The 13,805-nt window shown below is 38.3% G+C and overlaps 1 protein-coding gene across 3 annotated transcripts in view; it reads left to right on the top strand.

The window, feature by feature from the left end:
* PSEN1 (presenilin 1) overlaps positions 1-13,805 on the top strand; it is a 75,213-nt gene that overhangs the window by 37,247 nt on the left and 24,161 nt on the right. For all 3 annotated transcript variants that reach the window (XM_055435564.2, XM_055435562.2, XM_055435563.2), the window contains exons 6-8: positions 4,190-4,257; positions 7,585-7,805; positions 10,433-10,531. In XM_055435564.2, the coding sequence (XP_055291539.1) occupies positions 4,190-4,257; positions 7,585-7,805; positions 10,433-10,531 (388 nt within the window). The remainder of the gene's footprint in view (positions 1-4,189; positions 4,258-7,584; positions 7,806-10,432; positions 10,532-13,805) is intronic.

Here is a 13,805-nt window from a genome sequence, read left to right as displayed (position 1 = left end):
ACAGAAAACCCCTTTCCATGCATAAGGCAAAAATTGTGAGCTCATGCATATAAGTAAACTATTATTGAGGCATTTAAAATCTATATTTTCAAAAATTTGATGGAATGAGAATTTGTCTGTAATAAAAATAAAGTTTTAAAATACAGAATGTAAACTCTTGTATTCAGCTCAGTTCAGTTCAGTCACTCCGTTGTGTCCGACTCTTTGTGACCCCAGGAATCACAGCACGCCAGGCCTCCCTGTCCATCACCAACTCCTGGAGTTTGATAACTTGGAGCTGTATAATTGGAACAACTGGATCTGGAAGGTGGGGGTGGAAGACAAAATGGAGACAAAATAATATTCTTGATTTGAAGCTTTGAAGCTTTTCTTTTTCTTTTTATAATTTTATTTTATTTATTTATTTATGGCTGTGCCGGGTCTTCATTGCTGTGTAGACTTTTTTCTAGTTATGGAGAGCAGAATCTATTCTTTAATTGCAGTGCACAGGTTACTCACTTAACTGTGCTCAGGCTTCTCATTTGGTGGCTTCTCCTGTCTTGAAGCACAAGCCCAGGCTTCAGGAATTGTGGCACGAGGGCTCAGCAATCGCAGCTCCCAGGCTCCAGAGCAGTCTCGTTAGTTGTGTCGCAGGACCTTAGTTGTTCCAAGGCATGTAGGATCTTCCCGGACCAGGGATCAAACCTGTGTCTGTTGCATTGACAGGCAGATTCTTTACCACCAAGCCGCCAGGGAAGCCCTGGAGCTTTCCTTTTTACTTCTTTAAGGTTTAATTTGATCCTTCTGGTTAAGAGATATGTTTGGACAAGTTGGTGGTTAAGTAGCTTCTTCTGTCATAACAGTAAAATTCACTGAAAGAACAAAGCTCATTATAGGTGTATCTACCTTAAAATAATTTTTCTTTTGGTTAAGAATTACTTGACAGTTTATCATATTTCTCCATTCTATTTTTTAAAACTTCAGACTCCTTTGATTGTATAGTATTTTCCCAAATATACTCATCACATAAAATTATAATAAATTTTTTTAATCTTGTATAACAGATTAATCAAGCTCTAGGGACTTTTCCCAGAGAAGGCAATGGCAAGCCACTCCAGTACTATTGCCTAGAAAATCCCATGGACGAAGAAACCTGGTAGGCTGCAGTCCGTGGGGTCGCTGGGGGTCAGACACGACTGAGCGACTTCACTTTCACACATTGGAGAAGGAAATGGCAACCCACTCCAGTGTTCTTGCCTGGAGAATCCCAGAGACGGGGGAGCCTGGTGGGCTTCCGTCTATGGGGTCACACAGAGTCGGACACGACTGAAGTGGCTTAGCAGCAGCAGCAGCAGGGACTTTTCCTGGTGGTCCAGTGGTTAAGACTTCGTGCTTCCACTGCAGGGGGCATGGTTCCTATCCCTGGTTGGGGAACTAAGATCCTGCATGCTATATGTTCAGCTCAGTCACTCAATTGTGTCTGACTCTTTGCGACCCCATTGACTGCAGCACGCCAGACCTCCCTGTCCATCACCAACTCCCGGAGTTTACTCAAACTCATGTCCGTTGAGTCAGTGATGCCATCCAACCATCTCATCTTCTGTCATCCCCTTCCCCTCCTGCCTTCAGTCTTTGCCAGCATCAGGGTCTTTTCCAGTGAGTCAGCTCTTCGCATCAGGTGGCCAAAGTATGCTATATGGCTAGGCCCCAAAATCAAGTTCTGATTCTATCTCTCATTTTAATATGCTTTACCTGAGTTATAGGGACTAATATTTATATAGTGCTGTATGAATTCTGCATTATAATGTTGGACTGACATATAAGCATTATTAATGAACCAAGTAAAATAAACATAGCGTACTAATACTGAAATCTCAGATACTGAATATTTTTTCTTCAAATGGTTATATAATTTAGAAGGCCCATTTTCTCTGTACAGTTAATGTATGTGTACACTGGTGACTTAACTGATTTTCTGATTTTCAGTTTTGTGACTTTATCAGTTATTTTGTTTTATCAATTTATTATCATTTTATTTTATTTATCTATTAATTTTTTATTGTAGGAATACATCAGAATTCCTCTATTGAAAATATTGCTCCTTTAAAGTATAAATGTTAACTGTTGACTCTATTGATACCTTTTCTAATTGAAGTCTAGTTAATTTATAAAATACATTCTTATTGCTTATCTATTTTACACATAGTGGTTTGTATCTCTTAATCATATATACCCCTAATTTATTTTTTAAAATTTTTATTAGATTATAGTTGATTTACAATGTTGTGTTAGTTTCAGGTGTACAGGAAGATGAATCACGTGTGTGTGTATATATCTATGTATGTATGTATGTATATGTCCACTTGCTTTTTTTAGAATTCTTTTCCCATATAGGCCATTTCAGAGTATTGAGTAGAGTTCCCTATGCTATACAGCAGGTTCTTATTAGTTGTCTGTTTTATGTATAGTAGTGTGTGTGTGTCAATCCCAGTCTCACAATTTATCCCACCCTCCCTTTATCCTCTGGTAATGATAAATTTGTTTTCTACATCTGTGACCTTATTTCTGTTTTGTAAATAAGTTCATTTGTAGCCCCCCTTGTTTTAGATTCCACATATAAGCAATAATATCATGATATTTGTCTTTCTGTGTCTGACTGACTTCACTCAGTATAACAACCTCTAGTCCATTCGTGTTGCTACAGTGACATTGTTTGGTTCTTTTATGGCTGAGTAGAATTCCAGTGTATATATGTACCACGTCTTCTTTATCCATTCTTCTGTGGATGGACATTTAGGATGCTTCTGTGTCTTACCTATTGTAGGTAGTCCTTCACTAAACATTGGCATACTCCTAATTTGTACCCCTAACTTCTCATTCACCTTTGGTAATCACTCTTTTGTTTTTCTATATCTGTGTATCTGTTTGTGTTTTGCATGTACATTCATTTGTATTTTTTTTAGATTCCACTTATAAATGGTATCATACAGTATTTTTCTTTCTCTGACTTCTTTCATTAAGCCTAATATTCTCTAGGTCCATCCGTGTTGCTGTAAGTGGCAGAATTTCATTGCTTTTTAAGGCTGAGTAGTATTCTTCTGTGTGTGTGTGTGTGTTTACGTGTACTGCATCTTCTTTATCCATTTATCTGCTGATGAGCAATTGGCTTGCTTGCATATGTTGCCTGTTGTAAATAGTGCTGCTATGAACATAGGGGTTCATGTGTCTTTTCAAATTAGTGATTTTTTTTCTGGATATATATCTACGAGTGGAACTGCTGGATCATATGGTAATTTTAGTTTTTTGAGGAACCTTCATTTTGTTTTTCACAGTGGTTGCACCAATTTTCATTGCCATCCACTCCAGTACTCTTGCCTGGAAAATCCCATGGATGGAGGAGCCTGGTAGGCTGCAGTCCATGGGGTCACTAAGAGTCGGACACGACTGAACGACTTCCCTTTGACTTTTCACTTTCATGCATTAGAGCAGGAAATGGCAACCCACTCCAGTGTTCTTGCCTGGAGAATCCCAGGGACAGGGGAGCCTGGTGGGCTTCCATCTGTGGGGTCACACAGAGTCGGACATGACTGAAGTGACTTAGCAGCAGCAGCAACTGTGTATAAAAGTTGCCTTTTTTCTTCATCCTCCCCAACATTTGTTATTTATGGTCATTTTGATGATAGCCATTCTGACAAGTATGAGGTGATACCTCATTGTTGTTTTGATTTGCATTTCTCTAATAATTAGCGGTACTGAGTATCTTTTCATGTGCCTGTTGGCCATTTGAATGTATTTGTTGAGAAAACGTGTTCTCCCATTTTTTTGATTGGACTGTTTTTTCTTTTTTTGGTATTGAGTTCTATGATTTGTTCATATATTTTGGATATTAACCCCTTGTCAGTCATATCGTTTGCAAATATCTTTCCCCATTCTGTAGGTTGTCTTTGATAATTTATTTTGAATGTATCTTTTCTTTTAAAAATTTTACCTATTTCTAAAGGAATGAAGGTCTCTCTGTATGAAATGTCTATTTTATGACTAGTTCAGCACCAGCTGTTATAGGTTTTTACTGTTCCTAAAGCCGCTTGTGTTTTGGTGTTTGAAAATCATAACATATACAGAAATAACGTACTATTTTTGAAGTAAGAAATTTGGATTTTTTTTTTTTTAGGTTGCGGGATGTGTTAATTATATTGAAATTCTTTTCTAGGTCATCCATGCCTGGCTGATTGTTTCATCCCTGTTGTTGCTGTTCTTTTTCTCATTCATTTACTTGGGGTAAGTGGTGAAATATTTGGTCTGTTTTTCAGAAATTAACTGTTTGGGCTCTATAACTGTCACTTAAAGAAATGTTCTTTGTTGATGAGTTATTCTTAATTTATTGTTTCCATTTATAGATCATCTTGATCTGTATACAACGTGTTAATATTATCAATCAGTTCAGTTCAGTCGCTCATTCATGTCCGACTCTCTGCGACCCCATGAATCACAGCACGCCAGACCTCCCTGTCCATCACCAACTCCCGGAGTTTACTCAAACTCATGTCCATTGTGTCGGTGATGCCATCCACCCATCTCATCCTCTGTCGTCCCTTCTCCTGCCTTCCATCTTTCCCAGCATCAGGGTCTTTTCAAACGAGTCAGCTCTTTGCATCAGGTGGCTAAAGTATTGGAGTTTCAGCTTTAGCATCAGTCCTTCCAATGAACACCCAGGAGTGAGCTCCTTTAAGATGGACTGGTTGGATCTCCTTGCAGTCCAAGGGACTCTCAAGAGTCTTCTCCAACACCACAGTTCAAAAGCATCAATTCTTCTGCGCTCAGCTTTCTTTATAGTCCAATTCTCACATCGATACATGACCACTGGATAAACCATAGCTTTGACTAGATGGACCTTTGTTGGCAAAGTAATGTCTCTGCTTTTTAATATGCTGTCTAGGTTGGTCATTACTTTCCTTCCAAGGAGTAAGCATCTTTTACTTTCATGGCTGCAGTCACCATAGGAATATGCTTTTGTTGATCCTTATTTATAATAAGAACTTAAAGAACTCAACACTGCAATTAATTCTGTCTGTCTTTTTAGTAAAGTAAATTTATTGTATTCTTTAGTATAATTTATAAATCGTAATATTGCATTTCAAACATGTATAAACATGAATTAATTGATTTTCAAACTTTCATTTTTTTTATCAGTCTTTTTTTCTTTCAACTGAAATCTTACATGAGAACTGCACATACAACATAGAAAAAAGTGGAACTGCTCTGTTGAAGAGAATAGATGAGGCTCAGAGATTTGCCCACTTGGTCTTTCAGCCCCAGTAGCAGAATGCAAATCATTGCACTAGCTTTTAAATTAGGAACAGAAACATTAAAAATAAAAAATAAACTGAAGGGTTAATTCTTTGTTAGAGGCAGGGAGAATGACCATAGACCAAAGAAATAAATGTAAGAATCTCTATGAAATAGATGATTTTCTTGGAAAAAGCTAATTGCCAATACTGACCACTGAAGTGATAGAAAATCTAAGTAGAGCAAAGAAAAAAATACAGAAAGTTGTTGAAGAGGTTCTTATCCACCTCCACCAGTAACAATAATACCAGGCTCAAATAATTTCATAGGAAAATTCTATTTAACCTTTAAGGAATGGATAATTCTAATACTATTTTAACTGTTCCAGGACATAGAGAAAGCAGAAACGCTTCCAGATTCTTTTTAAGAAGCCAGAGTAATATTTATACCAAAACCCCATAAATAATCAAGGAAAAGGAAACCGTAGACGACTCCTGTTTATTGATGGCAAAGAATAACTCAGTTCACTTCAGTTGCTCAGTCATATCCGACTTTTTGAGACCCCATGGACTGCAGCACGCCAGGCCTCCCTGTCCATCACCAACTCCCAGAGTTCACTCAAACTCATGTCCATTGAGTTGGTGATGCCATCCAACCATCTCATCCTCTGTTGTCCCCTTCTCCTCCTGCCCTCAATGTTTCTCAGCATCAGAGTCTTTTCAAATGAGTCAGCTCTTTGCATCAGGTGGCTAAAGTATTGGAGTTTCAGCTTCAGCGTCAGTCATTCCAATGAACACTCAGGACTGATTTCCTTTAGGATGGACTGGTTGGATCTTGTTGCAGTCCAAGGGACTCTCAAGAGTCTTCTCCGATATCACAGTTCAAAAGCATCAAATCTTCGGTGCTCAGCTTTCTTTATGGTCCAGCTCATATCCATACATGACTACTGGAAAAACCATGGCTTTGACTAGACAGACCTTTGTTGGAAAAATAATGTCTCTGCTTTTTAATAAGCTGTCTAGGTTGGTCATAACTTTTCTTCCAAGGAGCAAGTGTCTTTTAATTTCATGGCAGTATTCACCATCTGCAGTGATTTTGGAGCCCAAAAAAATAAAGTCTGTCACTGTTTCCATTGCTTCCCCATCTATTTTCCATGAAGTGATGGGACCAGATGCCTTGATCTTAGTTTTCTGAACGTTGAGCTTCAAGCCAACCTTTTCACTCTCCTCTTTCACTTTCATCAAGAAGCTCTTTAGTTCTTCTTCACTTTCTTCCATAAAGGTGGTGTCATCTGCATATCTGAGGTTATTGATATTTCTCCTGGCAATCTTGATTCTAGCTTGTGCTTCATCCAGCCCAGCGTTTCTCATGATGTACTCTGCATATAAGTTAAAAAGCAGCGTGACAATATATAGCCTCGACATACTCCTTTCGCAATTTGGAACCAGTCTGTTGTTCCATGTTCAGTTCTAACTGTTACTTCTTCACCTGTGTACAGACTTCTCAGGAGGCAGGTCAACTGGTCTGGTATTCCCATCTCTTGAAGAATTTTCCACAGTTAATGATAGTTTGGAATTTTTTGGTTTTTGTTTCAAGTGCTTGGATATCTAAAATACTATGAATAGCTGCATTGTCTAGCTATTTCAACATTTGCTTTGAAATTTCTAAATGGAAATATCATCTTTCTGCATAGTCTCCAGAATCTAAAGTTTGCACTTAAATGACTACCTTCTTTCTCCTCAATTACCTGTCTTCTATATTTGTATCTCTTTACTTTAAAATGGAGTTTCCTCCCACCCAAATTAAAATCGTATTTTCTTCATGATAAAAATGCTAAACATTCATTGTGAAAAAAAGAAAAGAAGAAAAGTTAAAAATTTTCAAACTCCCATCATCTAAAGCTATGTCCTGCATCTTTTCAGGAATTACTATATTGATCTCTTGCTCTTTCTTCTCATATACTATTTCACATAAATGAGATCACGGTTTTTTTTTTTTTAGGCAGCAATATGTCATGCCTATATTCCATGTTTTGTGTATAAATATTTAAAATGCATATATTTAAATGGATGCACTAAATTTAATTTTATGAAAATAATGTCATACGTCCTAAGCTCTAAACTTTATTTTGCATGTTTCATTTTTTTTTCCAATTTCAGATACTGTAAGGATTTCCTGAAGTACCGAATAGCATTTTAGGTGTTATATGGCCTTTTTTTTTTTTTCTTTTTAGTTTTTATACTTATTTTTACAGCTGTGGCTGTGATACTTGTTTCCCATTTCTGTGACTGATACAAGTATCTGTTTAATTTTTTTCAGGGAAGTGTTTAAAACCTATAATGTTGCCATGGATTACATTTCGGTTGCCCTCCTGATCTGGAATTTTGGTGTGGTGGGAATGATCGCCATTCATTGGAAAGGTCCACTGAGGCTCCAGCAGGCATATCTCATTATGATCAGTGCCCTCATGGCCCTGGTATTTATCAAGTACCTCCCAGAATGGACCGCCTGGCTCATCTTGGCTGTGATTTCAGTATATGGTAAAACCCGAGACTGACATTTTGTTCATCACAGAAATACCTCCTGGTGTGTTTTCCTTCCTCTTCTAGTTATCTTGACTTAGGGGAAATAATAGTAATATCCCATAACTTTTCAGTAAATAATCAGCTATAATATCTTCTTCATATGAAGATTTCTAATCTTTTGAAGTTGAGTCCTTTAAAAATGTTTTATTATTGCCTCCAGTTTAACTCAGTGATGAGTTAACGGAAGGATCTATAAACTTCTGGTTGTAAGACTTAGATTCAAATCCCATTGCTACCACTGACATAAATGACCTCAGGAGCCCTTTGGGATCAAATGAGTGAACAAACAGCAGTGGGAGTTTGTACCCGTTATGGACAGCAGCGGAGCTGCTTGTGATGGAGCTCACTGGAGAGCTGTGCTTTTCATGTCTTAATCCAGGCATCCTTGATCAAAGAATGGGATCCAAATTTTGGCCTATTTGTGTGTTTTTACAGACCCTTGAGATTTTGCCAGTAGTCTAGCCACCTGGTTCTGCCAGTGGTAACAACAGCAGTTACTTATCCAAGGTTTCCCTCTTTAAGCAGATTGAGACAATCTCTTGCTTCACAGATACCAAAAATAGAAATCAAAGTTATACATGTCTCTGTACATATTAAATCCACAAGGAAGACCTCAATTTGGCGTTTCAGACATTGTTTCTTGACTGTTTCACTTCTAAATATACAATGCTGAGCTCTTGAACAAGGTGTGCAGTGTAACTTTCACCTTCCTTACAGTCTTATGATGTAGGCCTCACAGGGCACCATTACGACATACTAGAGCAAGTTAAAACTTAATAAATGAAACATCAGGGGTGAAACATAATAAAGAATCTGATTCTGTTTTTGATATTTAAAAAGAAAGAAAGCAATTTCTGGAGACAGACTGTCTGGATTCAAATCCAAACTCTTTTACTCCTGTAATTTATTGGGTATGTTACTACAGACACACCACACTTAACAGTGGAGTCTTAGTTATTATGAAGATTAAATTGAACAGTGCATACAGTAAATGTATACAGTATCTACCAGTTTAGCCGTTCCTCAGAAATATATAATCTTATGAAGTAAGCAAGGTTGTTGTACTTGTTTCACTGCTAAAGGCCTGAAGTTTGTAGAGGTATTTACCAAAGCTTACATCATTTGATCTAGAATCTGAGTCCTAAGTCCCATATTCTTTCTAATACAATACACTGTTTCTCCCCATCAACCCTCTGTTTCTTATATACATATACAAATTATCTCTACAGACCTTTGAGTTCCTCTGAAATAAGAGACTTTTGTGTCTAATATTTAGAGTAATGATTCATAATTCCATTTTCGTAAGATCTCAAGATGTCTCAGTTTGTCAAAAAGGTTGTTCTAAAGCTTTCAAAACAAAATTAGTTTAATTGCTCTAAAAATAAGGGTTTACCATTTAGCATTTCTATATGAAGAAGTATGTTGAGAAACCAAGATAGTTAAAGAACACTAAAGGTTGAAACAGGTTGAAAATCTAATTATTTCAGAGCATGGCAAATTCCCCTTTCCTCATCCCAACAAATCAAAGTAGAAGCAGTGAGACTAGAGATTTCTGTGCATTTGTGTGTTTTATTATGGCAGTGATGGTAGTAGTGTACACGAAGATATGACCACTTGAAAGTGTGAGATTTATCTGAATGATAAATGCATCTGAATGATAGTGATGTCAGTGCAAGTGATCAAATCTTCCTTTAAAAATTTACCTATATCTGTTTTACATTTTAAATGCTTGAAGTTATTTTCTGTATTTTCTATATTCTGGATTTTCACGACACAGTAAATGTAAGAAAAAATTGCAGTTGTTGAAGAAGAGAAGGTGGTATCATCAAGAATAATTTATGCATTATTGCTTCCTCGTTTTGAGTTGCAGTTTTTGCAAGACACTTTTTAGCACCACATGTGTTCTGAGACCTAAATACTTGTGAAGTGCTTTTGACAGGAGAACTGAGGAAATGCTAAACATTCTCACACAGAGGTTTATTAGTTATTTTGTTTAAATTTACTGCCCTCTTATTTCAAGTATTCCTAAGTAGTACATTTACTATTTTCAAAAAAAGAGAGGATCCCACTCCTGATACCAAAAAAAAAAAGAGGAGATGCATCTTTTCTACACTGTTCTTCGTATTTTGAAAAAGTTCAGTCATATCCTCTCTATTAAATCTCTCCTAAGGTGTAAAACTTCAGTTTGTGGTTCATAGTTGTGTTTAGTTTGGAAATGGCTTGTCCTTGTTTCTGCTTATTGGAAATTGACAACTGCTCTAGAATGATTCTGTCTTGTGATTATTTCTGCCTGTGTTTCACACTGGGCAGACTTACTTCTCGAACCCAAAATACACTGTAAACTAAGCACATGGTGCACAGACCAGCAGCAGAGGCCTCTGTGTGGCGGTGCATGTTTAGTGTAGATCGTCTCCGTCTCCCTCCCCTCTCGGCTTACCTGCTGCTCATTTAATAGTCATTCAATATCTTTCTTGTAGAAAAAAAAATAAACCTTTTCAATTGGTTAATTCTTCCCTAACACACTCATTTACAAGTTTAGCAAATACATTTTTCAGATGTCATTTCTATTTTTCTTTTTCTAGATTTAGTGGCTGTTTTGTGTCCAAAAGGCCCGCTTCGTATGCTGGTTGAAACAGCTCAGGAGAGAAATGAAACTCTCTTCCCAGCTCTTATTTACTCTTGTAAGTATTTCAGAATGATGTTAAATTAGTAAACAGCTTAGAATTTATAAAGATTCAAATGCATGTAATTATCCTCATTATCATGGTATTTTCTTACCTTAAATGCATAGCATTGGTGGGAGTCCTGCAGATCTCTGTTTCCTTGCAAATTATTATCTTCTATCTGACATGATTAAAGAGAGTTTTCAGTGTGTGTGGAGATAGAAGAAATATTTCGAGATTGGGGAGCCAGTATTCTTATTTAAAATCTTATTAGTTAACAAGTATTGGATATTTGTCATATACATATATTGTAGGCGGCTCTCACACTAGTATGTTGAAAGAATTATACTGTTCCTTCAGTATGTGTTGGCCTTTGTTTTTGGTTTGTTGTAGAGTCATAATCTTCCAAATCATTCAGTATGTATTTATTGGTCATTGACCTGATCTGCTCCCCCAGAGCACTGTGGAGGATATAAAGATGGTTAAGATGCTTTGCTTTCCCTCAGAGTGCATTTGCTTACTTTTTTTCTTTTTTTTGGACTGTGTCATGTGATTTGTAGGATCTTAGTTCCCTGACTGGGGATTGAACCCACATCCTTGGCAGTGAAAGAGTGGATTCCTAACCACTGGATTGCCAGGGTATTCCCTTGCTTACAATTTAGAAGTGAGATAAGACAAATAGATAAAAAAACATTCAGGGCAGACTGTTATCAGATTCAGAAGGAATAGGAAGTGCAGAAAGAGCTCAAAACAGGGAAAATCTGAATGGAGAATCATGGAAGGCTTTATTGAAGAGATAGCATTTAGATTGACCCTTTTAAGAGTGGGTTGGATTTTGGCAAGCACAGATGGAAGAGTCAATTTCAGAAGTGGGCTTGTTGCAAAGAATGACTTGAACCCAGGGATCGAACCCAGGTTTCCTGCATTGCAGGCAGTCTTTACCAGCTGAGCCACAAGGGAAGCCCAAGAATACTGGAGTGGGTAGCCTATCCCTTCTCTAGCAGATCTTCCCAACCCAGGAATCAAACCAGGGTCTTCTGCATTGCAGGCGGATTCTTTACCAACTGAGCTATGAGGGAAGCCCCACACATTGGAAGTGTAAATGTGGGGCATCTTTTTCGAGTTTCAAGTGTTCAAGTTGACTAAAACATGGAGTACAAAATGGGAGAGTAGTTGGAGATGAGTTTGGAAAGGCACTTCGGGCAAGATCCAGGATAGCTTTGAGTGACTGGTTTAGATCTTTGTATCCTCTTCATGATAGCTTGAAAATCACAGAAGATTCTTGAAGAAAAATGTGATCGGAGCTGTGCCTTTGTAAGCTTGCAGCTTTGGGCAAGATGAATGGGAGGGAGTGAGAACTGAGATACTGGGAAGCATAACTAAGTGAATATTGCCATGATCTAGGTCAAAAATGATGAAAGTCTGAATTATGGAATGATGATGCAGTCAAGGGAAAGGCCTCAATGAGAGCTTTTGGGGGTCGTTTCAGTTGTTCTTAGTGACGAGTGAGAGAAGTTTAAAGCCTAAAAGAAGGATGATGAAGAAGAGAAGTTTTTCTTATTTGAGAAATCTGTATAGTCTTGCCTGTGGCCCATATCTAATTTTCTTGGCAGGATCTGTGAGCCATCCGGGGAGAAATTTCCATCTTGAGTTTATAAATGAAGTACCAGTGTAGAGTAAAAGATTGGTAATAGAGATGCAGAATTGAAGAACAACAATATAGAGGTAGTAGTTGTAGCTATCGGAGAAGGCAATGGCAAGCCACTCCAGTACTCTTGCCTAGAAAATCCCATGGATGGAGGAACCTGGTAGGCTGCAGTCTGTGGGGTCGCTAAGGGTCAGACGCGACTGACTGACCTCACTTTCACTTTTCACTTTCACACATTGGAGAAGGAAATGGCAACCCACTCCAGTGTTCTTGCCTGGAGAATCCCAGAGACAGGGGAGCCTGGTGGGCTTCCGTCTATGGGGTCACACAGAGTCGGACACGACTGAAGTGACTTAGCAGCAGCAGCAGCAGTTGTAGCTATGGGATTAGATGAGTGATTCAAATAAAAGGAAAAGAGCAAAGGACACCAGAAATAGATCTTTCTCAACTGCTCTGTTTAGAGAGTGAGAAATGAAGAGAGAATAGTAAAGGAAAGAAGAAAATATCAGAAAATTGGGAAAATCAGCATTTTTCAGGCTTCCCAGGTGGTACTAGCTGTAAAGAACCCGCCTGCCAATGCAAGAGATGTTAAGAGACGTGGGTTTCTTCCTTGGGTTGAGAAGATCCCCTGGTGGAGGGCATGGCAACCCATTCCAGTATTCTTGCCTTGGAGAATCCCATGGACAGAGGAGCCTGGTGGGCTACAGTCCATGGGAGCGCAAAGAGTAGGACACGACTGAAGTGATTTATCACGCATACATGAAATGTCTGCATAGTTTTCCCTTATATACAGTAAGGGGTATTTTTATTGATGGGCATTTAGATCATTCCCATCGCAAACAGTCCTTGCAGAGAACACTTAGAGTTTGTGAACACTGTCATACACATACACCTGTAGAAGTGGAATTGCTAGGTGAAGGGATGCATGCCGTTACACTGTTTTCAGCTGCACTAGGTCTTTGTTGCTTTGCGTGGGCTGTCTGTAGTTGTGGCGAGGGAGGGCTCACTCTCCAGTTGTGGCTTCTCTTGTCGCGGAGCACGGGCTCTAGGCTTCAGCAGTTGCAGCACACAGGCTGTAGAGCGTAGGCTTAGTAGTTGTGGCACATGGGTTTAGTTGCCCCATGGCATGTGGAATCTTCTTGAACCAGGGACAAACCTGTGTCTCCTGCATTGGAAGGTGGGTTCTTAACCACTGGACCACCAAGGGAAACCCAGAGGAAGGAAAAGGAAGATAGAAAAGCAGAAGATAGTGAAATAGAGATCAAGTTGGAAACACATGTTAGTTGACCTCAAATCATTCTTGTGACCTTGATGTTAGGTCATTTGTGGGACGTGGAGAAGGTGGGAATTGTGCTTGTAGTAGAAGTCTGGTAAAGTTTTAGAACACCTAGTGTCTGAAATGCAAGGCTCTTTCTCTTACCTTTTTTCCAGTATAAATGTATTACCACATTCTTACTGTGTTTTTCAGCCAAAAAGAACAGACGAGGCTTTGAGCATCAACATTTTCCTCTTAATGAGCAGTTGGGTGTAAGCTTCTTCTGTGTTATTCCTGGAAATTAAAATCTACTATATATATATTTGATATTCGTGCATGTAGAATGTCACACCAAACGTTAATAGTGAATGCTAGGAATTCAGACTAAG

The sequence above is a fragment of the Moschus berezovskii genome, chromosome 9 (assembly GCF_049115385.1).
Source record: "Moschus berezovskii isolate FMDL1 chromosome 9, NW_MosBer_1.0, whole genome shotgun sequence".
Lineage (NCBI taxonomy): Eukaryota > Metazoa > Chordata > Mammalia > Artiodactyla > Moschidae > Moschus > Moschus berezovskii.
Note: the sequence above shows the minus strand (reverse complement) of the source record. Positions and strands in the feature narration are given on the sequence as shown.